This window comes from Chenopodium album, chromosome 4, assembly GCF_948465745.1.
Source record: "Chenopodium album chromosome 4, dcCheAlbu1.1, whole genome shotgun sequence".
In the NCBI taxonomy this organism is placed as follows: domain Eukaryota; kingdom Viridiplantae; phylum Streptophyta; class Magnoliopsida; order Caryophyllales; family Amaranthaceae; genus Chenopodium; species Chenopodium album.
Genome location: NC_137837.1, coordinates 7,533,514 through 7,560,574, shown reverse-complemented (window position 1 = coordinate 7,560,574; position 27,061 = coordinate 7,533,514). Strand labels below are relative to the sequence as shown.

The 27,061-nt window shown below is 32.3% G+C and overlaps 3 protein-coding genes across 7 annotated transcripts; 2 read left to right on the top strand and 1 right to left on the bottom strand.

The window, feature by feature from the left end:
• The first annotated feature begins 11,414 nt into the window (after positions 1-11,414).
• On the top strand, positions 11,415-13,376 carry LOC145628790 (dormancy-associated protein homolog 3-like). 2 transcript variants are annotated; one of them, XM_081681193.1, is made up of 3 exons: positions 11,415-11,643; positions 11,791-11,949; positions 12,885-13,376. In XM_081681193.1, the coding sequence occupies exons 1-3, from the start codon at positions 11,529-11,531 to the stop codon at positions 12,995-12,997; spliced, it is 387 nt and encodes a 128-aa protein (XP_081537319.1). In that variant the 5' UTR covers positions 11,415-11,528; the 3' UTR covers positions 12,998-13,376. The 2 variants fall into 2 exon arrangements, with proteins under 2 accessions (XP_081537319.1, XP_081537320.1); XM_081681194.1 differs by having other exon boundaries at positions 11,416-11,643; positions 12,878-13,376.
• Positions 13,377-16,045: 2,669 nt separating this feature from the next.
• Positions 16,046-21,698, top strand: LOC145626549 (folate-binding protein 1-like). Of its 4 annotated transcripts, none has more exons than XM_081678997.1 (4): positions 16,046-16,292; positions 19,217-19,575; positions 19,827-20,161; positions 21,372-21,698. In XM_081678997.1, the coding sequence occupies exons 1-4, from the start codon at positions 16,223-16,225 to the stop codon at positions 21,526-21,528; spliced, it is 921 nt and encodes a 306-aa protein (XP_081535123.1). In that variant the 5' UTR covers positions 16,046-16,222; the 3' UTR covers positions 21,529-21,698. The 4 variants fall into 4 exon arrangements, with proteins under 4 accessions (XP_081535123.1, XP_081535124.1, XP_081535125.1 ...); XM_081678998.1 differs by having other exon boundaries at positions 16,049-16,292; positions 19,229-19,575; XM_081678999.1 differs by having other exon boundaries at positions 16,051-16,292; positions 21,396-21,698.
• Positions 21,699-22,069: 371 nt separating this feature from the next.
• On the bottom strand, positions 22,070-25,148 carry LOC145628788 (serine/threonine-protein phosphatase PP1 isozyme 9). The gene is made up of 4 exons (XM_081681192.1): positions 24,615-25,148; positions 23,288-23,847; positions 22,799-22,984; positions 22,070-22,472 (listed from the first exon to the last, which is right to left on the bottom strand). Exons 1-4 carry the CDS (start codon positions 24,805-24,807, stop codon positions 22,449-22,451), a joined length of 963 nt encoding a protein of 320 aa, XP_081537318.1. The 5' UTR covers positions 24,808-25,148; the 3' UTR covers positions 22,070-22,448.
• Positions 25,149-27,061: the final 1,913 nt, after the last annotated feature.

Here is a 27,061-nt window from a genome sequence, read left to right as displayed (position 1 = left end):
TGTTTTGAACATGTGTATATTTTGAAACATTAATATCATTTGGAACATTAACCTAATTTCAAGTTATTTTGATTGTGTTCTAATGTATATAAAGTAATTCTTAATATGTTCTAAGTTGCATGTGTATGTTCTAAAGTAATTCTTATCATGTTCTAATTTATTATTATAATGTTTTAAAGTATTTAAGTTGTTACTTGTAAAATTTGCGCAAAATAAATGGTTCACATTAGTTGAAAAATATTATGTTATCTCATACTCATCCAACCCCATTCTCATATTATAATATTGCCAAAAATTATGTTAATAAAAGAATAAGAGTTATAATATAATCATGTTATATTATAATTGTAAACATAAGAATATAGAGAATAATTGGACAAAAAATAATATGCATTATGTTCTCAAAATAATAAAAAAAATGTATAAAAGATAAATTTACACAAAATTTTTTCCATGTGCTATTTCTTAAAAATAAAAAGTCCCATGCGGTTGTACGAATAGCATAATCAACCTGAAAAAAAAAATTAATAAATAGAACATAAACACATTATAAATTTTAGAACATATTTGATGCAGTTTAAAACATAAAGTATTAAGTTTAAAACTCAAAGTATTTATATAATATGTTTTAAAGTATTTTAATTATGTTCGAAAGTTTTCCCTTATGTTATAAAGTTTTCTATTATGTTTTATTATATTTTTCCCTTATATTCTAAAGTTTTCTATTATGTTCTAATGTTTTTATTATGTTCTAAAAATTTCTATTATGTTCTATTATATTTTTCCCTTATGTTCAAAAGTTTTCCCATATGTTCTAAAGTATTTCTATTATGTTCTAAAGTTTTACCATATGTTCTAAAGTTTTCTATTATGTTCTAAATAATTTCTGTTATGTTCTAACATTTCTATCCATATGTTCTAAAGTATTTCTATTATGTTCTAAAGTTTTCCCTTATGTTATAAAGTTTTCTATTATGTTCTATTATATTTTTTCCTTATGTTATAATAAAATCATATTATTTTATAATTGTAAACATAAGAATATAGAGAATAATTGGACAAAAAATAATATGTCATTATGTTCTCAAAATAATAAAAAAAAATATAAAAAAAAAAAATTACACAATTTTTTTTTTTTTGTTCTATTTCCTATAAATAAAATGTCCCATGCGGTTGTACGAATAGCATAGTCAACCTGGAAAAAAAAAATTAATAATTAGAACATAAACACATTATAAATTTTAGAACATATTTGATGCATTTTAAAACATATACAAAATGTTTAAATTAAAAATTCAAAGTATTAAATTTAAATTCAAACATATTTGATGCATTTTTTCTTATGTTCTAATTAGTAATAATTTTAATTTATTACTAATTAGAACATAAGAAAAAAATGTTCTAAAGTTTTCTATTATGTTCTATTATATTTTCCCCTTATGTTCTAAAGTATTTATATTATGTTCTAAAGTTTTCCCATATGTTCTAAAGTTTTCTACAATGTTCTAAAGTTTTCCCTTATTATGTTCTAAAGTTTTCCCTTATGTTCTAAAGTATTTATATTATGTTCTAAAGTTTTCCCATATGTTCTAAAGTTTTCTACTATGTTCTAAAGTTTTCCCTTATTATGTTTTAAAGTTTTCTATTATGTTATAATGTTTCTATTATGTTCTAAAGTTTTACCATATGTTCTAAAGTATTTTATTATGTTCTAAAGTTTTCCCATATGTTCTAAAGTTTTCTATTATGTTTTATTATATTTTTTACTTATGTTCTAAAGTTTTCCCTTATGTTCAAAAGTATTTCTATTATGTTCTAACATTTTCTATCTATATGTTCTAAAGTATTTCTATTATGTTCTAAAGTTTTCTATTATAGTAAAAAAAAAAATTTGAAATTAAAATCCAATAATAGAAAAACTCAAGCAAGAAAAAAAAAAATTGGAAAAAAAAATTGAAAATGAAAACTAGAAACTTTTTAAAAAAAAAGCGAAAAAAATTAGGGAAAAAACGAGGAAAAAAAAACGAAATAAAAATAAAAAATTGAAATCGAAAAAAAAAACTGGAAAAAAAAACGAAAAAATAAAATAAAAAACTTGAAAATAAAAATCGAAAAAAAAAATGGAAAATGGACAATAAAAAAAAAACTGGAAAATATAAATAACAAAATGGAAAATCGAAAAAAAAATTGAAAAATAAAAACAGAGGAAAAAAAAGAATTAAAATTAAAAAATTGAAATCAAAAATAAAAAACTGGAAAAAAAACCGAAAAATAAAAAAAAAACTTGAAAATAAAAATCGAAAAAAAAATGGAAAATGGACAAAAAAAAAACTGGAAAATATAAAAAACAAAATGGAAAATCGAAAAAAAAAATTGAAAATAAGAAATCGAAAAAAATGGAAAATCGACAAAAAAAAAAAAAAAAAAAAAAAACTGGAAAATAGAAAATTTAATCGCAAAAAAAAATTGAAAATAAGAAATCGACAAAAAAAAAAAAAAAAAAAAAAAAAAAAAAAAACTGGAAAAAAAAACTGAAAAATAGAATTAAAAAATGGAAAATCGAAAAAAAATCGTAAAAAAAATTGAAAATAAGAAATCGAAAAAAAAAATGGAAAATCGACAAAGAAAAAAACTGGAAAATAAAAAAAATAAAAAAAAAAAACTGGAAAATCGTAAAAAAGAATCGAAAAAACAACTTGAAAATAAAAAATCGAAAAAAAAAAACTGGAAATTAAAAACATATATTATTAAAAATCGAAAAAAATAAAAAACCAAAAAAATAAACTTTAAATCGCCAAAAAAAAAAATTCAACAAAATCGAACCAAATATAAAAACAATTGAACTTAAAATGGCAAAAAAAACGCAAAAAAAAATAAAATAAATAAACTTACCAATTTCCTTGAGGTAGAGGAGAGAGAACAGAGAAAATGTTGAGGAGAGAGAAAATGCTAAGGAGAGAGATTTAGTGTTTTCTTTTATTTAAAGATTGAAAAAGAGTTATTAAAATTACAAAAATGCCATTACTAAAGAGGGATTTTAGATGGTTAGATCAAAATCATTGAAGGGTTGAGATGGATTCTTATATAAGATTGGATTCTTATATAGATGAGGGTTCTTATATGAGCCTTCCTCTATATATATATATATATATATATATATATATATATATATTAATACGAAGTACATTATTACAATAAAAAAATATTATATTTTAGCCTATTCAGTTTACTATATTAATTCATTAGTAATTTTTATTTTATTATTATTATTATTATTATTATTATTATTTTTTTTTTTTATTATTTTTTTTTTCTAATCCGGCCAATGAAATCATCAATAGAGTTCATGGTAAACAATTATCACCAATAATTTGCCCTAATCTTGATTGATCATGTGATTCATGTCAAAGATGCCACCTTAATTTGGTGCTTTTCTTATTGACCTTTTATGGGAGTTGTAAATTGCATGGACTATGGAAGGTACACCTACAAAAATTCAGTTACTTAACATGGAATAATAAACTATTCTACATTGATAAAATAATTTGCATTTTTATGTCATTGGATAATTGAAGCATAAATTACCATGCAATACCAATCAATTACAGTGTATACCCAATCAAAACACACCCTCAATTTCATACGTAAGTAGTATTTTCTTTCATTCTAGATGTATCCTTATCAAGCCTCTTATCGATCTAGGGGTATTTTGGCCTTTTTAAAATAAGTGTAATTGGATTTTGTTGGATATTCCACTGTCGAAAATTGAGTGAAAAGTCTTCCTTCAAAAATGGAAGATAAATGTCTTTTTAGGTTTACACGTATATACCTACATACATACACATACACATGCACACAACTCTTCTTTTATGTGTGAAAGGGTACGGTTTTTCATTAAAATGATCTTATTTTGACGGTAATATATAACCTATGTTTTCAAATGATCTTATTTTGACGGTAATATTTTCATTAAAATCAGTAATTAAGAATTTAGATATAGAGGGGGTAGTAACTTCTAGACAAAATTGATATTTTAGTACGAGTATTTTCATAACCAATTAATTTAAGGGTTAATTTTCTAATTTTAGAGAATAGAATTAACACACCCGACTCATTATCAAATAGGAGTAATTTTTTTTTTCCTTTTTTTTTTTTTTTTTTTTTTTTTTTTTTTTTGAGAGAACTCTCTTTACCAAACAATTTGCACTTTGGCACATTAGATTCAGAGATTCTCGAATTTTCTATTACAAGTGTTGTACGATCCATGCTTGTAATATTCCCAATCCCCTGCAAAAAAAAACTTCAAAATCCCAAAAAAAAATCATTCAAAAAGCGGCAAAATTAATACTGCTGTTGAGAAACATGATTGAATTGAACTTTTCACATGTGGTAATTAAAGTCAATAAAGACTTTACTAAGTACAATAATTTGTATAAGGTACAATAATGTATATTATTTTATTCAATTATTTTGGCTATATAAATGGAAGTTCACGTATTGTGAACTTGTAGTTGAAAAGCAAATAAAGAGATTTCCTATCATTCTACTACTTACTTCCTGTCTTCATCCCTTCACTGATAAATATCTTACCATCAGTAAAATATTTTTAACACGTTATCAGCACCAGTTTCCAGTCAGGTATATTTATACCTACTTCTAAAAATTATAACAAATAATACTATCTACTTCTAAATGTTTCGAGGAGTATGCTCTATAGTTGCCCATATTTGGGATCCTCTATACCAGAAACTCAAACATTTACTGTATTATATATACCTAAAAAACAACGGTGAAAGTTCTCTTACTTGTGAATTCATTACTATCATCTTTTGTTTTATTCATGTTGATGTTTCTTTGTTTGATTCATGTTGATATTACATACTCATTTTACGTAAATTTTTTATCTTAGTTATTATAATTGCTAAGTAGTAACTTTGCATGCATATTATTAACTAGATTAACAAAAAGATGCAGCCTTTTATACTTATTATTTTTTTTTACTTTTATATACTTTTTGTGTTTCTTTCCGTTTTCGAACCCATGATCTTTTATAGATATTAGGGCTCTCGGACCACTATGGCTTGCATTCCCAGTGTGATAACCTTTTACAGTTATAAATATATATATATGGACCATAATTTTATGCCAGTACATTAGACTATTATATGATATATTTACAGTTGTACAAAACAGTAACGGATAAACCTACCTCTATAAAAGGCGGATTTTTCCCCCAATTTCACCACAAATCCCTTATCCCTTCCCACTTTTTATCCAAAAAATCACCTAAAAATTTTATCACCCCCTTCTTCTCCGATATGTTCCCCGACGACGGCAACCAGAACACCCAAAACACCCACAACTTCACCTTTGAAGAAGATTTAAGGAAGATAAAACAATATTTCCTTCTAATTACGGCGCTTGTAGTTCTATTAGTAGCAATATTAGTTTTTGTCATTATGTATAAGTAAAACTCACTTATTTTGTCGTTTTAGTATATTAAAAGCTTGTTTTTGTTTTATTATGTTTGTTGTTATTAATCATCATTGTATAATATTACCGTTATCATTATAATTGTTGTTACTACTGTTATTGTTGTCGTTTTGTTTTTTTTTTTTGCAACTAACATGATTAATTTTTGTCTAATCATATAATTACTCACAATAATAAACCAAGGGGGGAGAAAAGATTATATTATTTATGGTTTATTATTATATTAAATTTAATTATCACGTGTCATATTAACTTAATTATAAATATGGAAGAACTAAACATGTGAGTTGTACGTATAATTTGTTATTATAAACTAATTATAACGTAATTTGTTGTAGCTAAAATGGGAGACCTTATGAAAAGACAGTTCAGCATCTTAGATTTATCTGGAAAGAAATTTCTGGAATGGAAAGTGGATGCAATGATGAATTTGAAAGCTCAAGGCTTGGAGCACACTGTTAAAGAAAATAAAAGTCCCTCTGGTCAAACAACTGATACTACCACTTCTGCAATGACTGTTGCAAAACCTGTTACTGAACAAGATAAGGCAAAAGCCTTAGTGTTGTTAAGGCATCATTTACATGAAGGCCTTAAAATTGAGTACATGATGGTTGAAGATCCCAAAGAATTATGGGATTGCCTTAATGAAAGATTTGGACACCACAAAAGGGTGCTCCTTCCTAAGGCATTATTTGATTGGACAAATTTACGGTTCCAGGATTTCAAATCTGTAATTGATTATAATTCAACCATACATGAGATAGTGTCTATATTGAGATACTGTGATCATCCAGTTTCGGATGAACAGATGATTGAAAAAACACTCACTACCTTTCATGCAAGCAACATACTGTTGCAAGAACAGTACCGTGAAAGAGGTTTTAAAAAGTTCAATGAATTAATGAGTGTATTGCTTGTTGCGGAACAAAATAGTGAACTTTTGTTGAAAAATCATAACCTGAGACCAACTGGGTCTTTGGCCACTCATCATGAGGCAAATGCAACAAATTCCTATCCACCCGAGTCAAATGCTACAAGAAGAGGTGGACGTGGAAATTACAATGGCCGTGGAAGAGGCCGTGGAAATTATCGCGGACGCGGCCGTGGTCGTGGTAGAAACAATTTTCTAAGAAACAGTAATTTCAAAAATTTTGAAAAACAGAAGGGGCAGTCATCTGGAAGCCACAAACAAACTCCTTCGAAAGGAAAAGACACATGTTACAGATGTGGCATGACAGGACATTGGGGACGTACTTGTCGTACAGCCAAACATTTGGTAGATCTTTACCAGGCTTCTGTAAAGGGCAAAGAGAAAAATGCAGAAGCAAATTATGTTCATGAGGAAAATGCTCCTTGTCCCAGCCTTGATGTATCCGATTATTTCATGGATAATGCTGAAATTGGAAATGATTTCATTCTTGGAGAAAACAACAATGCTTAGGTTTCTCATCTACTAATGTAACATATGCTATGTTTTAATGTATTTTCTTTATGTTCTGTATTTTAAATTTCTAGTCATGTACTTTTAGTCACTATCATCAATAAAAGATTGTATAATATTATTCTAAACTAATCTCAAATTTATTTTATGAAGATATGGATCTACCTGAAGTTAGTTCCGAATATCAATGTCTTTTGGACAGTGGAACAACGCACACTATTTTAAAGGATAGAAATTATTTTTCACAACTAAAGTTGTTTCAAGCAAATGTGAACACTATTTCCGGGTCAGCTAAATTAATTGAAGGATCTGGAAAGGCTTGTATAATGCTTCCAAATGGAACAAAATTAATAATCAATAATGCTTTATATTCGAGTAAATCTCGAAGAAATCTCATAAGCTTTAAAGACGTACGCCAAAATGGCTATCATCTAGAAACAATGATGACAGATCAAAAAGAGTATATATGTCTCACGGCAGAAAAACATGGCAAGAAACATATATATGAGAAATTGCCAGCATACTCTTCGGGGTTATATCGTATAAACATACGACCCGTGGAAATCAATATGGTATCTAACCAGAAGTTAGATGACAAACATTTGATTATCTTATGGCATGATCGTTTGGGACATCCAGCAACTGGGATGATGCAAAGAATAATAGCACATTCAGTTGGACATTCAATAAGAAATGTCAAAATTCCCCGATCAGATGAATTAACATGCTCTGCATGTTCACTTGGCAAATTAATAATAAGGCCATCCATGAGCAAAATTGCTACTGAATCTCCAAAATTCTTGGAAAGAATTCAGGGAGATATATGTGGGCCAATTAATCCAGCATGTGGACCATTTCGATATTTCATGGTTTTAATTGATGCTTCTACACGATGGTCACATGTTAGTCTACTTTCAAGTAGAAATGTTGCCTTTGCAAAATTACTTGCCCAAATCATCAAATTAAGAGCACAATTCCCAGATCATACAATAAAGAGAATAAGACTTGACAATGCTGGGGAATTTACATCCCAAACATTTAATGATTATTGTATGTCAATTGGAATTGATGTCAAACACCCAGTAGCTCATGTTCATACACAAAATGGTCTGGCTGAATCACTAATTAAGAGATTACAAATGATTGCAAGACCATTATTAATGAGGTCAAGATTGCCACCATCTGCTTGGGGACATGCTATAATACATGCAGCAGCGCTAATTAGATTGAGACCTACAGCTTATCATAAATTCTCACCACTACAGCTTGTTTGTGGTCGAGAACAAGTATCTCACATCTAAAAATCTTTGGTTGTGCTGTATATGTTCCCATTGCTCCACCCCAACGAACGAAAATGGGTCCACAAAGAAGACTGGGAATTTATGTCGGGTTTGAATCCCCTTCTATAATTAAATATCTTGAACCACTGACTGGTGACTTATTTACGGCTAGATTTGCGGATTGTCACTTTAATGAAACAGTATTCCCAGTCTTAGGGGGAGAGAAAGTGGACCCACGTAAGAAAGAAATTGAACTTATTTGGAATGCAACACAACTGTTGATGTTAGATCCACGAACAAATATGTGTGAACAAGAAGTCAAGAAAATTGTTCATTTACAAAGTGTTGCAAATCAATTGCCTGATGCATTTGTAGACACAAAGAAGGTGACAAAATCACATATACCAGCAGAAAATGCCCCTGCACGTATTGAAATCCCAACTGGTAATAAGGCCATAGAAAATGAATCTCAGGCACGCAGAAAGCGTGGAAGACCACTTGGTTCAAAAGATTCTAAGCCAAGAAAATTGAAAAGATTGGATGGAATAGGAAATGAGACTAATGATGTTCCCCCGTCAGAAGGTCAAGAAAGACCAAATGTGGATGAAAGTAAAGAAAATGATGATAATCCAAAAGGGGACGAACAAGAAGACAACCCTACGGGGAATGAACAAGATGTTCAAAACATCGATAACAATGAAATTTCAATGAATTACGTCTCTACAAAGACTCAGTGGAATAGAAAGGATGTTATCGTTAATGAAATATTTGCAAATTCCATCGCAATCGACATAGTGTCTGATGAAAATGATGTTGAACCTAGAACTGTAGAAGAATGTCGACGTAGGAGTGATTGGCCAAAGTGGAAGGAGGCAATGCTGGCTGAGTTAAAGTCACTTGAAAAACGAGAAGTTTTTGGAAAAATAACCCTTACACCAGCAGGTGTAAAACCCGTTGGATACAAATGGGTATTTGTGAGAAAACGTAATGAGAAAAATGAAATAGTTAGATACAAGGCAAGACTTGTAGCCCAAGGATTTTCTCAAATTCCAGGGATTGATTATGAAGAAACATATTCTCCAGTGGTTGATGCAACTACATTAAGATTTCTGGTAAGTTTGACAGTTACAAAAGGACTACAAATGCGATTAATGGATGTAGTGACTGCGTATTTGTATGGATCACTCGATACGGACATTTACATGAAAGTCCCCGAAGGACTAAAACTACCAGAAAATCACAAGCCTAGACAACTGCTTTCCATAAAATTAAAAAGGTCACTTTATGGATTGAAGCAATCTGGAAGGATGTGGTACAACCGTCTGAGTGAATATCTTATGAGAGAAGGATTCAAAAACAACCAAGTTAGTCCCTGTGTTTTCATAAAGCGATCACAATCAGGATTCGCTATCATTGCAGTTTATGTTGATGATTTAAATATCATCGGAACCCCAAATGAACTCGAGAAAACTGCAAAATACTTGATGAAAGAATTTGAGATGAAAGACCTTGGGAAAACTAAATTTTGCCTTGGACTGCAAATTGAGCACTTGAGTCATGGTATTTTTGTCCATCAATCAAACTATACAGAAAGAGTTTTGAAACGATTCTTCATGGACAAAGCAACTCCAACCAACTTCCCAATGGTTGTTCGTTCTTTGAATATGAAAAATGATCCATTCAGACCCCGAGAAGAAAATGAAGAGATTCTGGGTCCAGAAGTACCATACTTAAGTGCAATTGGAGCCTTAATGTACTTAGCTAACAATACTAGACCCGACATAGCTTTCTCTGTGAATTTGTTAGCTAGGCACAGCAATGCACCAACATATAGGCATTGGAAGGGAGTTCGACACTTACTCCGGTACCTACGAGGGACACAAGATCTTGGTTTATATTACCAACCAAAACAAGATGCTGCTCTCATTGGGTATGCAGACGCTGGATACTTATCAGATCCTCAAAATGCCAAGTCACAAAATGGATATGTGTTCACTTATGGCGGCACTGCAATATCATGGAAATCAACAAAGCAGACATTGACCGCGACATCATCAAATCATGCAGAGTTGATAGCCCTCTATGAAGCAGGACGGGAATGTGTGTGGCTGAGGTCGATGATCAGTAATATCCAAAAGGAGTGTGGAATGAACACAATAACAGAAGACCCAACCATCATCTTTGAAGACAATACAGCATGTATCGCTCAAGTAACTGAAGGATATATTAAGGGAGATAAAACGAAACATATTGCCCCAAAACTGTTCTTCACACATGATCTGCAAAAGGACGAGGAAATAAATATCCAGCAAATTCAGTCTTGTGAAAATCTTGCTGACCTGTTCACCAAATCACTTCCTTCGAAGAAATTTGAGCAGTTAGTTCACAAAATCGGAATGCGACATCTTCGTGAACTATGCTGAGATCAGGGGGAGTATTATATGTACTGCACTCTTTTTCCCTTCGATCAGGTTTTTATCCCACTGGGTTTTTCCTGACAAGGTTTTTAACGAGGCAGTACACCAAAACATATAATACAATATAGTTGTACTCTTTTTCCCTAGCTATGGTTTTTATCCCACAGGGTTTTACCTAACTAGGTTTTTAATGAGGCAACTTGTACCCCATTCCATGTGAACGTTCAAAGGGGGAGTGTTGAGAAACATGATTGAATTGAACTTTTCACATGTGGTAATTAAAGTCAATGAAGACTTTACTAAGTACAATAATTTGTATAAGGTACAATAATGTATATTATTTTATTCAATTATTTTGGCTATATAAATGGAAGTTCACGTATTGTGAACTTGTAGTTGAAAAGCAAATAAAGAGATTTCCTATCATTCTACTACTTACTTCCTGTCTTCATCCCTTCACTGATAAATATCTTACCATCAGTAAAATATTTTTAACAACTGCATAAAAATCTCAAACTTCTGACAGGGGCAACCACCGTAGTTATCCACAAAACCCAACCCCAAAATAATCAACCCAATCAAATCCAAGGGCAAATCAGTCATTCCAACTCCAACAAACCCGGCCCAACTCACGTGACTACCCCACCAATCCCTCACTCAGTCGCCACGTTTCTCTCTCCTCCAAACCTTATCTGTTCATTTCTCTCTCTTACGTCACCATCTCCTAAATCAACGGCCACGATCTTCTCCCTCCTTCTATAAATACCACTCTTCCCACTTCTCATTTCTCTCCCCCAATAACAGAGCCACCGTTTCGGATCAACGTTTCGTAAGCAAGTCTGGTAATAACGTTTCTTTTCGTCCTTAAAAAAAAACGCCGTTTTTTTTTTTAATTTAATGGGTCTTTTGGAGAAGCTTTGGGATGACACTCTCGCCGGACCTCAACCGGATTCCGGCCTTGGACGTCTTCGCAAATTCAATACTTTCAATTACCGCTCTACCCCTTCCAAGGGTACACCCGTCATTTCACCTATTATCGTAATATTTTATTGCAAATCAAGTTCCGCCAAAACAACAACAATAGTAGCAATATTAACATAACATAACAATATAATACTCGTAACAATACTAATAATAATGTTTTTGTTGATTAAAACAGAGATGGAGGGAGGGAGTAGTGTTGGAAGATCGGATAATCCGGAAGAAGTGAAAGTTTCGAGGAAAATAATGATAGTGAAGCCACCTGGGTATACTCAAGGAGCAGGATCAGCTCCGGCGAGTCCCGCCGGATCTACGCCGCCGTCATCGCCGTTTTCCGGTGACTGTTCTTACTCTCTTACTGGTTTATTTTTACTAAAGTACCCTTGGCATGTTTTTTTTTTCCAGTAAAGTTGGAAGAGTGACTAGTGTGAGTGAGGTTGGGATCTGGAAAAGTCTAGGAAGGGTATTTTTGTCATTTTTTATATTTGGTGGTCTGATTATGACTTGACGTAATTTTTCTTTTTGTTTCATAATTTTATTATTTTGTTATTATGTTAGTAGGCCCGATTATTGTATTATGACTGTTATCCATTGAAATTTCCGCCCAATTTTTGGATTTATATTACACAATTAATTAAATTATTGATGAATAATAAGGTTGTAATTTTCTGATTTTATTTGGGGTAGATGATGGTACAAAGAAAGTTAGGTAAAGTGTTACTTTCATTTAAAGTCTAAGATCCTTTCCAATACGGCATTAGTGTCATTAACGTTATTAAAAATAAATTTATACTAAATCAATTGCTTAATGTTGGTTAATCCTAATTTTATGATGTAGACGTATGATCATTATATCTTAATGCAGAATGTCGCCGATCTTTCAGTTATGAGGTTAAGACTTCGATTTTTGTTTATGGTGTCTAGTCAAATGTAACGTACATGTGTTTGATTATTCATATAATCAAAAAGGCGTCTGGTGTTATATGTTAGAGTTATAGATACGTATGACGTTGTAGATTTAAGTGTCAATATAACGAATTAGGTGACCTCTTTACAATTAATTGGAGGAAATAATGTTAGGATTTAACTGTCAAGGTAGTTAGAAGTTACTCCAAAGTTATGGCAAGCAATGTGATACACTTTTCTAGTTAAGCTACTATATATATCAATGTAGCATTCTTTTTCAAGTAATTTTAATATCTTCATACTTTGATTGATAATGACCTAGTTAGCTAACATATTGGCAATCTTAATTGCTTGGTTAGGAAACAGATCAGGAGCGTTCAGGTTTCGGAGGAGATCTACGTCAGACTCGAATGAGAAGGCAACGAACGAGGACAGAACCTGCGGAAGCGCTCCTTCTTCTTAAGATGTCTGATATCTAAGTTCAAAGTAACGAGGCTCGACTAATCTCCCACCCGACCCTGCTTTGCTAACGGTGTCGTTGAGGCTTCACTAATACCAGCCGCCTTATGTCCATGTATCATATAAGTATCACTTGTAGACTGTGACTAACAGCTTGCTTGTGGTATGTAAATATTTGGTGTATGGACTTTTTGTTCTTAGAGTTTCTTCTAAGCTTTCATGTGAAATATAGTGTTTACATCTTGTAAAATATGCAATGTCGTTAAGTAGTTTGTAGTATGAGTCGTGGTGTTCATGTAGTAACCACGACGTTTTCGATCTGCTTTGCTTTCTGCTCTTCCTTTTGTAATGTTTGCTCTTCTTAATGAAAAAATGATCAGCAGAGTTTCGTTTTTGTAACGCCTTTGTCTTGCCTTTGCCTTGTCGCAAATTCGTGCAATACTCTCCTGCTCGAATCAACTCACATTGACATAGTGTAATTTCACTTGGAAATAATTCTTATTACTCGTAACAAAGGGATAATATTAATGAGACATAAAATATTCCTTTGTTGAGAGTAATAAGAACCGGAGGTAATACAACTAATATAGACAGAAACATTATTTACACGAAGATTTAAAACGACATTGCAAGTCATTTGTGATTTGCTGAATGAATTAACATTGATTGCGAATTTATATGATTAGTAAGAAAAGGAATCTAATTAAGGAGTGTTTTTCTTTAGGATAGATGGTCCATAATTCATAGTGAGTTAGGTCAAATGTCACAATTTTGTTGCAAGATCCATCTCATAGGCCATAACATAAGGTAGTCTAATTAACATTATTGTTTATAATTAAAAATTATGGATTACTGCATTTTTGGACATCATCCTAAGCTGTGATGTAGACATACATATGAATATGATAGTGGTATCATTCGTCAACCATTTCCTGTCTAAATGCAAACACATTCGTATTGTAGATTAGGTTATTGTCGACTTGTCGTCGAGTTTGTTAAGTAGTTATAATAAGCCTGGAGAATGATTATGGTGATATAATTACAAATAGAATTTGATCTTCTAATGTAAATAATTGGTTCGAGCTTGTTATGAAACAAGATGTATTAATTGGAAAATATATGGTCATTAAAAAAAATTTAATCAAAGGCTTTTAAAATTTATAATGAATTACTCTTTCGTACTGAATTAAACTCTACTCAATTAGTCTTTCTTATGTAACAATGTGAGACCCTTTTTCAAAACCTTCTTTGATGCTTGGTTTTCTAGTCCTCTAGGTTTTTAACTTGTTTTAAAGCTTATAACTTTGATGGATCTTCTAAGGTGATTCGGCTATTATCAAGGTCCTTATTATCGATCATTTAGACTCCATCATTGCCCATCCAAGTTGCGCTTAAAAACGGCCTTCTCTTGACCAAGGAAGATAAAACGACATATGTTGTAATATTTTGAAGACAAATACCAATATTCCACAAAATTTAGCTACATATAGCTAACATACATGCTCTACATTGCAATTTTGACATTTTTAATTAATTCTAGGTATATATAACTATATAAGTATATTTATTATGATTGCTAAGCTATGGACTAGCTTATAATTTGTTGGCAAATAAGCTACAAATGCTACCAGTTACCCCTTCTCCAAAAGCCAAACTAACCCATGTATATAGCTTGTCGTTTGGTTGCTTGAAAAGTTAGGTACATTGTTATGAAGAAATTCGGTGAAGAAAAACAATGAGCAAATTAATTACTACTCCATATTTCAGAATTATTTTGATTAATTTCATGTTTTTATTGACATAATTCTGATGATGCCCACTTAAGCTGCCAATACTCATCACTCTTGCTTCTTCTCTTCGAGGTTTATTCAAAGACCAATGTCAAAACCTTGTCTCAGTTTCCTAATGTCTTCTTGTTAACTTTGTTTTCTTAGTTTCCTAAACCACATTATAAGTTCTATAACTTTCATTTACCCAATTATCCTTGTTATTGTACAGTTGGCTAAAGCCTTTGGGGTAGTACATTAAACTAGGGATCATATTACGTCTACATAACATCATTGTCTTTTGTGACTCTCTCTACATAAAATAAAAATAAAAAAAATCTTAATATTCCGTTCGTTAAATTGATTCTAAACTCACTCTTGAAGCAATTTCTAACCTTCTACTACTAAATTTTATTTACTTACTTTCCACTTGATTCAATTCACTCCATTTTCTCATATAAGTAATCCACACAAGTTAAAGTTACTCCATTTGTCAATGATCGTAAGCCGTAGCCCCTATTATTTACTCTAATAAATAGCTTATATGTGAAATTGTCACATCATGTAGCTAACCATGTATGAGTAAATTTTTTTGTTAATCTTCACTCCTCTATTCCCTTTTTTTTTTGTAAAAAAAATCAAATAAAATGGGACGAGTTTAAACAAAAATAAGTATAAGGGTCCGTTTAGTCTATCTTTTTTTTTTTGCATCAAAAAAAAAGTTTACCTTATTTTTGCTTATTTGATTTGATCTGAATTTTTCTGATTTTATAAAAACATATTTTATCTCATTTGATTAGATAGTTTGATTTGACTTAAGTTTGACTTTATTCATAATAATTTTTATGTTATGAATAAGTAACTTTTATAAATTTTTTCATTATTGAATCAAAGATATGTAGTATTTAATGTTTAAAAATGACACATAAATAATCAAGTATGGCATAATCTATTTTTTCTGATCTAATCTGAAATGTATGTAAAAACAAGGTGAACAAAACGGTTTACTTCACCGTAAAAAATAATATTAAGTAAAATTAATTTTAAAAATAATTTCGGTTCAGTAAAAATAAGTTCATTTCTATAAAAAAATAATTTCAGTTTAGTAAAAATATATTAGAAAATCAGTAAAAATAATTCCAGTTCAACAAATTTAATTTCAATTCAATAAAAATAATTTCACCTCACCAAAAATAATTTCAGTTCAACAAAAATAAGACGAAATAACGAGACTCGGTTTCATAAGTTAGAATTTCACATACCCGTGTTTAGAACTTTAGACGTTACACCTTCGACAATAGACCAATCGAACAAAGATTTGGCATAGAATTCCCTCTCCTGTTCTTCTACAATACACTACTCAGAAAAGCCCTTCAATCAAAACCCCTAAAATTGGCAAGAAAAGTCTACTGGAATACTGAACACCTAAACATGTCTCCCTAAAATTGACGATTGGTTATTCCCCTCGAAGAACAAAAGATGAAACAAGATCACTTCTTTGTTTTATTACTGCTTCTTCTCTCCAATCTTCTTCTTCAATCTCTCTCTGGTAATTTCTATCTCTCTCTCCATTTAATGGGTTATTAATTTGATGGGTGTTATTCATTTTGGTCAATATTATTGAAATTAGCTTAATTAATCATCATGGTACTTTTAATTTAGGTAAAATACTTACATTTTCAAACAAATTGATCATATGTTTTAGTAGTTCTTGGGTTTTGTTGTTCTATTGTATAAAATTGAATACTTTCTCTATGTATTGTTCTTGATGTTTTAATGATAAATTATAGAAGAAATTATGGATTTGTTATTGTATAATTTGTTGACAGCCGATGAATGTCATAAATGTCCGAAATAATTGTGGGGTTTGGGATTAGATTATTTTCTATTGTCGAATTCAAAGCATTAGATTGATTTTTGCTAAATGTAGATGTTGCAACTTGTTAGGGATCCATTTGGTTACGAATCGCGTTGAATTCGGGTTATATTATGATCATTGCCATCCTCATTATCAATATGGCTAAACAATTACAGCTGTTGTTGGATTCAAGTAGTATTTTCTTCCTGTAATAGCTTATTGGATGTAGGCATAGAGTCTTGATTGTTGCAAAAATAAGGTTTGGATACGGTCTAGGGAACACGTTCTTTCAAGGCATTGGGATTATGCAATTGCTTTTGTAAACTTGTAACCACATTGCCAGTTGCCAAATATAAGCCTACATATTGGATCTAAGAAGTAGTTTTGTTTCCCATTATGCAGTTTATTGGATGTGGGAATAGGTTATTTGAATTCAGAGGGTCGATTAAACATTGGCTGAAAATATGGTCTAGGAGGAGGTTTCGTTTATGGCATTGGGATTATGTATTGTTGTTGTGATCATGATGCCGACTGCCAAAAATAAGGGTACGTATCAGCTTGTTGAGGAGCTTTTTTTTAGAGGCATTGGTATTATGTTGAGGAACCACAATGTCAATAATCTCTCTTATTCTAGAAATCCTGAGTTGGATCCAATTCCAAAATGTTGTCTGGGAGGGAATAAAAAGCTTAGTATTTTTCTAGTTCCAAGTAGATAAAATCTGGCAGCTTATGGTCTCTGAGAAATTATCACTTGTCAAGTTTATTGGTGATCTCTAGTCTGAACTAATGATTAGAAAGTATATTGTAACCCACCTTCTATAATAATGCGCCTTGCTCTCCTCACTTTTCGATATGTGTGTGCGCTGGGGGGGGGGGGTGTTGAGGAGGTTACTTTACTCATGTATTTGATGGTTTGGCAGTATGTCAATGGTATTGAAAACCCCTATGAACCTAGTTAGTTAGCTACTCCTAAATTGTCTAATTGGTAAGAATAGAACCTTAATTGGGGGCTTGGGATTGGATTAGCCTACTATTGCTGAACATCAATGGAGTATTCACTAACTCGTGATTCAAACATAAGCTGCTGCAGATAGCCTCGAGCATATAGAAGCTACTGTAGTACTTCATTTATGATTAATAAATATTGAGGTGAAGCCTCACTTTCTCTACTTGGTTAACTTGGATCAATATCTATATAATTGTAGTCTCAGAGTAGCTATGCCCTGGATCAATGTACTTTTTTCATCCTTCTATGTCTGCCTCATAGAAAATATTTCACTTTTTTAAGGGTTGGGCAATGCTGTGCAAGTGGGGTAGTGGTTTTGTTCTTTTCCTACATTATTTGATATGGACTTGAGTACAATGGAGAAATAAGTGGAAACAACATACCTAAAGTATTATGCAGCAAACCAAAAGGGAAACCAGGGCAAACATAAAGAGATGGAGGGAGTATGTACCTAACTTTGGGAAATTTATGATAAGTTTATAGTTTCATACATTGTAGGAATCTTGTGACTCACTTTGAACTGTCTTTCCTTGGCAAGGAACCATATACTGTTAAGTTATTTAGAGTTATTCTGATACCCTGTCAGGCATCTCTACAAATAGAATTACATATAGACTAGGAAGTGGTATTCGTGCTGGTTGATGGTGAAAGGTATCCAACTTCATATGCATTGTTGATTGTACTAGTTATCAGCTAGATTAAAGAAGCCTCAGACACTGAAAAGGTTGAAAAAAAGCCGAGAGTTTTTTTATTGCAGTTGTGCAGGTGCTGAGCATTTGCCAATTTAATTTAACTCACATCCTTTTCACAAAAGAACATAAGGTTCGATAAACTCGTGAGTAGCAAGCCATGGGAGTTAAGAACTTCCGGTTCATTTAGGTTTTACTGTTTCAGTATAGACAACAGATCTGGAAAATAAGTTAGTAAAGACTGTCTATATATTCTACTAAAAAAAAGACTGTCTATATTGGTTTAATGGATGCATAAAAAATCATATTAGAAGTTTGCTTGGGACTTCATAAGGCTAGCACTGTGAACTTATGTATGGCTGGAATTGAAATCATGATGGAGTTTTACATGTTTGAAGCTAATTTGTATTTTGGATGGATCTCAAGCAGGTGTAACTTAGAACTTATGTAGGGCTGGGGTTGAATTCATGATGGAGTTTGACATGTTTGAAGCTAATTTGTATATTGGATGGATCTCGAGCAGGTGTAAATTAAATTTTCTGTAGATTGCTGTGGTGCTTAACTTTTTAAGAAGATGAATCAATGTGCTTTAGGATAAGTTGTATCAAATAGTAAGCTATAATATTTTTTAGTAATCCATGACCATCAAGTTTAAAAGATCTCTGTTAAGGGATACAAGCTTTGTTTGTCTTCTTCTTCCTAAGAAGGAAAAAAGTTCCTGGTTCATTCAAAATAGCCACAACTTAAGTCATGCCTTATATAGCTATGTGAATAGAACGTCTTGTTTGAAATTTGGGTGATAAATTATGTTATTCAGGCAAGATTATAAGAACAGGCATAATGCATTGTGCTTTTAGTTGCAACACTTTTTATTGAATTTTCTTACTCCTTCCTGTGGCTTAGTACTAACTGATTTTTAGTTACTAATGTAGAAAAATCAAATGGGGTCTGTGTTTCTCCTGGAGGTCGTTTCCGCCCATTCTCATCAGAAGGGAAACCTCCTAGAAGCTTTAGAGATTTAACACTGTGCAGAATGTTTCGAAGAAACACCTGCTGTGATGCGACACACACACATTCTGCTTTTATCTCTATACGGAAGTTGGCAACAACAGGGGAAGCAAACCAAGAGTGCTTGCACTTATGGGAGATGCTGGAGTGCTCTCTTTGTGATCCAGATGTTGGTGTTAAGCCAGGTCCTCCGTTGATATGTGCCTCTTTTTGTGAAAAACTGTTCCAGGCTTGTTCTGATGCATATCTCTCTATGGATGCTATAACACAGGTTTGTTCCTTTACCATGATTGATTTTGGAGAGGAACAATAGTTATAAGTAGTCATAGCGTGAAAAACTCTAAAATGGTTTTTCCTTTTATATGTAATAGGTTAAGACCTATTTCTTTCAATTTGTTAAACACGTGACTAGTTTATGTGTATTACATTGTATATGGTGACAGATTCATTGTGCATGATATTAATTCATACAGTATGTTTTAGAGTTTTTCTGGAGTTTTCTGATCGGTCATTTTGTCCCAGGTTCTTGCACCCTGTGGAGTAGGAGACTTTGTATGTGGTAGAGCCTCTGAGTGGATCTCTAATGGTACAGAACTTTGCCGTGCAGCAGGTTTTGCTGTCACACCATTGAGTGATTCAGGCCTTACTGTTGAGGAAACATCTTGCTATGGTGGGAAAGCAAGTCTAGACTCCATTGCAGAGTCGTGGAAGAAGCCACAAACCAGCAACTTTCAGAAAGATGGGCACAATGGATTGTTTGAAGATTTCCAGCAGTGGATGAAAGAACTGCCATTCGCTGAACGTGTTTCCTGGGCAGTGGGAGGGTTGGTGCTTACTGCTGGACTCTTTTTTATGAGGTCAGTCTTTTTCAATTAGTAACTCCTACCTGCCTAACTTTATTAATTTAATCTTTCTATTTTCTGATGTGTAATTTGATCTCTTATTTTCATTTTTGGGGTTTGGCCATCTTGAGATTAGATGCTTTCTTGTGTATTACATCCTAAGACCATTTACATTCTCTTGACAGAATTGGACCTATTCTTGAAATTAGTCATAAACTGTTGATGCTAAAGGTTGATGTGTGTGTATCTTTGCGTGTGTGTCTTGTGTGTTAAAACATCTGATACGCTGTTTTAAAAAGTTTTTTAACACATTATCTGTGTTTACAATGAGGATTTCCTTATAGCAATTAGGATTTAGGACTTTCTTCACTAAGCATGCGTTGTTTGGTTGGTATGGTCTTCAGATAATACTACTACCTTTGTTTCCTGATGAGATAAAAATAAATCTAGCAGTTGTACAGTTACATACTTATTTAAGTCATTCCTGCTATGTCCTGTATCCTGGCACCTGCCTATTTACAAAGATGTGACACATTCTTGCTTCTGGTGATTGTAAAGAATATTTTTCCCTTTGCTACTAATGTTCCGATTACAAAATTGACAAGAAAACAAACAGAAACCTATCTGTTTGAAATGTTCTGGCCTTATATATTATTGGATGAGTTGGGGTTTAGGCTAGAAAAGAAATGATGCATGTTATCAGCTCAAAATCTTGAAATAACACATTATGTTATAGTCTTGGCAAGCTGTGTTACTCTTATACTGATGTCAGAAACTGGCATGTTTTATTATCAGCAAGAAACTTGTGCATCAGGATGTTGAAATAAAAGAAATTTATGGATTGCTCGTCTGTTAAGCAGTCTTATTTCCAAACATTAAAGAAGCAGACACTTATTTCGTTTTATCATTTATACTTATTTGACTTTGTTCACTCTTTTCAACACTAAAGGCCTTGTTCTTTTACTTGATAACCCTTGTCTAAATTTTTCTGGACTAATATGAAATGAACAAAATTTATACTCAAGCTTTTCTGAACTTTCTTGAAATGAACAAAGCCGTAAGTCCTACAAACTTTTATAGAAGTGTTAATGCCAAAGCTCCTGTAACATAGCAACCATTATTTGATATTGAAGGTGTTTTAAGGCAGCTATCTTTGTAATAAAAAATGATTGGTATTTATGCTAGCTTTGCTGTTTTATCTGCTAATTCCCCGATATACTTTTAGCCTTACATTTTGCGTGCAATGGAGTAAGAGGAAGAGCTACAGCCAACAGCAGAAGCATGCTGCAATTATTCGTGCTGCTAGGATTAGGCACTTGGAATCCAGAGCAGGCCAAAGACCATCAACCACCCAGGGTAGTAGGAAGACTGCTGTAAGATAGATTTAACTCTCCCAGATTTCTGGCCCCATTTCCCCCCCTTTGTAACATAGTATTGTTGATTTGCAGTCATTCTTTTAATCCTCAGTTTTCTTCCACTCTCTTTTGGCTTGTGTGGTTCTCAACATAGAATTAATCATATGAAGAAATTTTGGAACATTTTTAGATACTCATTATTATACTTTGCATTGTTCGAACTGCCCTGCGATTCTTTATAGAATGCTTATGCCGGATTCTCCCTTGACAAGCACCAAACGGACCGTGTCTTCAGATGCATTTAATATTAGGTCTATGACTAGACTATCGTTTTCAATCATACTCAATAATTTGTAGTCTGCTTTTATATTTTATGTACTTGTAGTATTTTCTGGATCTAATAATCTCACCAACTTAGAAAAGTTGGTTGAAATATAAGATTTCAAACCTGGTTCTGTCGTCAAAGTTGGCCAACGTCAAAATATGCAACCTTCAATTTCTTGGTCCCTTTGTTTTGATATTGCTCTTCATTAGAAGAAATACAATATTTCACACTAGCACGATTGATACAAACTATGTTTATAATCTTAATTAGTCAGATTTCAAGAACAAATCATGCGATGTAACTTGATACACAAAACGGTCTAAAAGACAAAGGATAACCTAAAAAACTTCATTATCTGCCTACAAAATGCACCAACACGTACAAGAAAACAGAGAAGGGTATAGCCTAAAAGAATGATGGATGGTGTTTGATTTACAGGTTTTGTCAGATGAACTTCTCATTCCAGTAACCGCAAGGCATGCCATGAGTTTGTGAATTTTCAAACTTAGACGATGATGATTTTCACTCTCTCACGGACCATATCACTACGAGAGATCTGAACTCAGGAGGATACTTGAAAGTTTCAACTGTGCGATCTTCATTTACATTTACACATTTTGCATTAGATTCCTCCGGCTTTAGGAACCTGTTCAAGCAAAATAAGATAAAAACAGGTCAAGCCTCTTGGATAGCTTAAAATGGCAAGCTCCATTTTAATATGGAGAACGCATATGTAGTTTTGCAAGAAAAGTCCCACGAAAACGTTCACACATTTCTCCACCTCTAAGTATGTGTGTTTGTAAGGAATCATTACCACTCGTAATGATAACGAGTGGGTAATGGAAAGGTAAACACATACTTGAGTTCTTGGGAATAATGTTCCATCAGACTTTCCTTACAAAACATACAAGTCAATTTAAATTATTACTCCTAACCATACGTAATGACTAGATGACAAGCTCTGAAAATTACCTTCTTAAGTTGAACATTGGAACTACTTCCTTGGTCGCGTGGCTTCAGTATCTCAAAAGAACATACTAGGGATTCATCAACACTTAAAAGGGCTCCAGCATTGTCAAACTCTCCGCCATAATTAGGAGCTGAGAATATAGTCACTAGTCTTCGCTTGGCAAAGAATTCATAGCCATCTTCTACAACCTGCAGTTTAATAAGTAAAGGGACAATCTTGGTCAAGGATTGCTACCCGATGTAACAAATATGCAAATAATAGTTTTCATTCTTTTCACTGCATGTGATGAATTGCTTTATGCTTGACAAAAAAAGAAGAGATGAAGCAAAAGTTACGAGTTAATGACAGCCTACGCTGATATACTTCTATCACCAAGAAAAAACAAAGAACTATATCTGGAATATGAGAACTAGATTAACTGCAACTCTTAACATAGTATGATGACTTTAAAATATGTGAATAAATCATTCTAAAAGTAGAGTTTCTTCTACCTGATGACCGCGGCATATCAGATCAAGATCATTCTTATCTAAAAACTCAGCAACCACATCAGACCCAAATGTACATGAAACACCTCTGTCACTGTCTGTCCAGCCTTCATTCCTAGCATCTGGATCAGCCCAGAGAAGGTCACAGAGGAGACCATTATCTGGTATCTCTGTTGGTCTCTGAATTTCGTCTATTTGTTTCAAATTCTGTAGATCTGGAGACAGGCCACCGTGCATGCAAAGAATCTTTTCGTCAATAAGTGCAGCAACCGGCAAACAATTGAAGCAGTCTGTGAAAATCTTCCATAGACGAACATTAAATCTTCTTTTGCACTCATCATAAAATCCATAAATACGATTAATTTTTGCATCTTCATGGTTTCCTCGTAAAAGGTAAATCTTATCAGGATATCTTATTTTGTATGCTAGAAGCAAACAAATTGTCTCTAAGCTTTGCTTGCCGCGATCTACATAATCTCCAAGGAAGAGGTAATTCGCAGCTGGGGGATAACCCCCATATTCAAAAAGCCTTAGGAGATCCTGATATTGTCCATGAATATCACCTGCCAGGCAGTCTTTATGTTAGTGATACTAGTGGCAAATATGAGAAAATAAGCATATGCTATGAATATCGGGGTTTTCAATGGTTGTGTCATTTGATTGAACGAGCATATGTCAATTAACCATTACAGTCATGCAAGCTTGAATAAATTATCGATTAGTCACCCTCACAATACCGATGTTTAAAGTCATCTTCTCCCTTAGAAGTCATTCAATATTGCACAAAAGTCGCAATTTTCCACTATAAACGACTGTTAAACCGGTTTCAATGACCATACTATTTACTGGAGTCATGTTCTCATCATACACATTTTCCTGTGCCATTGAACATAAGATTAACAAAACACAACTATATTACCAATTCATAACTAAAATTATACTAAGTAGTTCATTTTCTGTAAAAAATGTTACAAGAATCTCAATGTTTCCTCTTGCTACAAAACAAAATACATGCACCAATTAAAAGAAAGGGAAAAATCCCAAGAAATCCAATTTTCCATAAGCCAATTCATCAAAAAAAAAACCCCAAAATGATTCCACAAAGATATTCAAATATTTTAGTCCATTCACTTACAAGGTTTAGGTTGGTACTTAGACTCGATATCAAATCTCGTCTACATCATTACCCTTCCGTGACAACCCCAATTAATCCAATCAAATTGATAAAATCCCATTTCAGATATATTAAACAACATACCAAATAAACAAACAATTTCTCAAAATTACTACTTTAAAAACTGCAATTAATGAATCAGGAAAGAAAAGTTACCGCAGATCCTAATTGGGGCACGAAGTTGGAGAAGATTAGGCTGAGATAGAAAGATATTACGAGCGTTGACACAAAGTTGGCGGATCTCACCTTCAGATAATTGCACCTGTTTTCCTCCTTTACCATCTAATAATCTCCTAATTATATCATCTAATACATTTTCATCCATTGTTCCTTCCATTGTCATCATCATTTTTCCCCTAAAATTAAAATTAATTCTGACCCTAATCTAAAAAATCACCCAAACCCCAATTAAATTCAACGAAAACCCAGAAAAAAGATGAAATCTTTTTGGCGAAAGAGTGAGAAAGAGAGGAAATGGAGGAGAGAGAAAGAGGAAGAAGGTATATTAATGGAGAAAATGTTAAGAGAGATATAAAAGGTTGAAGATTTATTCAAAGAAAAAAGATTAATAAAAATTGAGGTGGGCAAATAATCTGAAATCAGAAATCGCGTTTTTAGTCTTTATACATTGTCATTGTCAACTTATACGTGCTCTCCTCGTCTGTCGTCTCTTCCCCCCATTTCTCTCTCTTTCCTTTGTCTCTCTATTTATAAGAAGAAAAAAAAATTAATTAAATTAAAGTTGTCAAATTTTATAATTTATTTTAGGAAAATGCTATACATAGCCCTTAGGGCTATATATAAGCATTAAATTTACACTTGAAAATCGTAAAAAATTAAAAAATCATCAAAATATAAACACTAACTACACTGATTGACGCGTGTTTTTGTCATGAATTCCTAATTTTATATAATTTCCAAGAATGTATTTAATGCTTATATATAGCCCTTAGGGCTACATATAGCATTACCCTTTATTTTAAGTGTATTGAATCACTTGTATTTCTTTTCAAATGTTTTATTTTTATTGGAAGGATCTTTGTTTGTTAATAAAATCTATTGCTTGACAAGTGGCATAAATTTGGACTTTTGATAGGGAGTTTCGTCGGTTGAGATAGATTTAGGGTGAGTTATGTGAAATTACTTTACCTTAGGATCTGTTCTCTTTATCTTAATTTCAGTTTAGTTTAGCTTCAATTATTTTCTAATTTTTTTCCTCCCATAAACAATCCATTTTAACTCTATTCAATTCAGTTCACTTCAGTAAATTAGAACAATCGAACAATCTCTTACTATAGTAGATTAGATTAGTTTTAATTTCATCTTATCTGTGCATTTGATTGTATCATATTAGCGCTAATTAAACTTGATTAACACTAAAACTATTTTTTTAAAGGTGAACATAACTCCTTCCTTAATGAATTTCATACTGTAATTAAATAACTACTCTTATTTGAGGTAAGTGTGGTATAATATTGGCATGCAATGAAGCGGGTATGACCTTATTATGAACATTCAAGATTATGGCCCTGTTTGGGAGAAAGCTTAAAGCTGAAAGTTGAAGCTGATTGAGTTAGCTGATTTTGACTAGCTGATTTTATTAACTGATTTGACTAACTTATTGTATTAACTGATTATATAAAAGTGTTTGGTAAATAGCTGATAGCTTAAAGGTGATTGAGTATGTGAAATGACCAATAAGCTAATTGTGGGGTAGGTAGTTTAGATAGAATTTTAAATTAAATGAGGTTATAAGTGTCATTTCACAATAATTAATGAATAAGCTAATTGAAAAGCTCCTAAAATGAGCTTTTTCAAAAAGAGCTTATTTAGTGGAATAAACTCTTTCAATAAGCTTACTACCAAACACTTGTATTAGCTTGTTTGACTAGTCAATCAGCTAAAGTTAGTCAAATGAGCTAATATACCCCCAATAAGCTAACTACCAAACAGGGCCTATATATCCCAGTTCCAACCACTCCATGAGTCCATGCTCTCCAAATCATATGGCCATATGCAGTGGCGGATCCAGGATTTCCGTCCTTGTGAGTCACCCTGAATAATTGATCACCTATAAAAGAAAAAAAAAAAAAATTCGAATCCAAAAATACTAACAAATATATATATATATATATATATATATATATATATATATATATATATATATATATATATATATATATATATATATATATATATATGACAACCACCTTCATTTCAATCATTCAATCAAACAAAAATAATCCATACTACAACCAAATAGTACCTAAATAATTCATCTTACAAACTAAAAGTGGAATTATGAGGTGATCTTTGAGGGGAAATTTGAGGTGAATTGTGTGTGGGAGAGGTATGTTGTTCACTAGTATGATGTGGAGTGGAAATTTGTTCATTTGGAGAAGAATTTTGTTGACTAGGAGGATGAGGATTACATTTAGCAAAGAAGCTAGCGATATTCTGCATTTTATTTGGAGTACGTTTCCGCTTCATTCTGAAAATCATTTAAGCAAATAAGCAATTACAAAAAAAAATCAGCAATTCATTTATACAATCATATATACACATTACACAATTTCAGTTCATTTGAATACACATAATACATT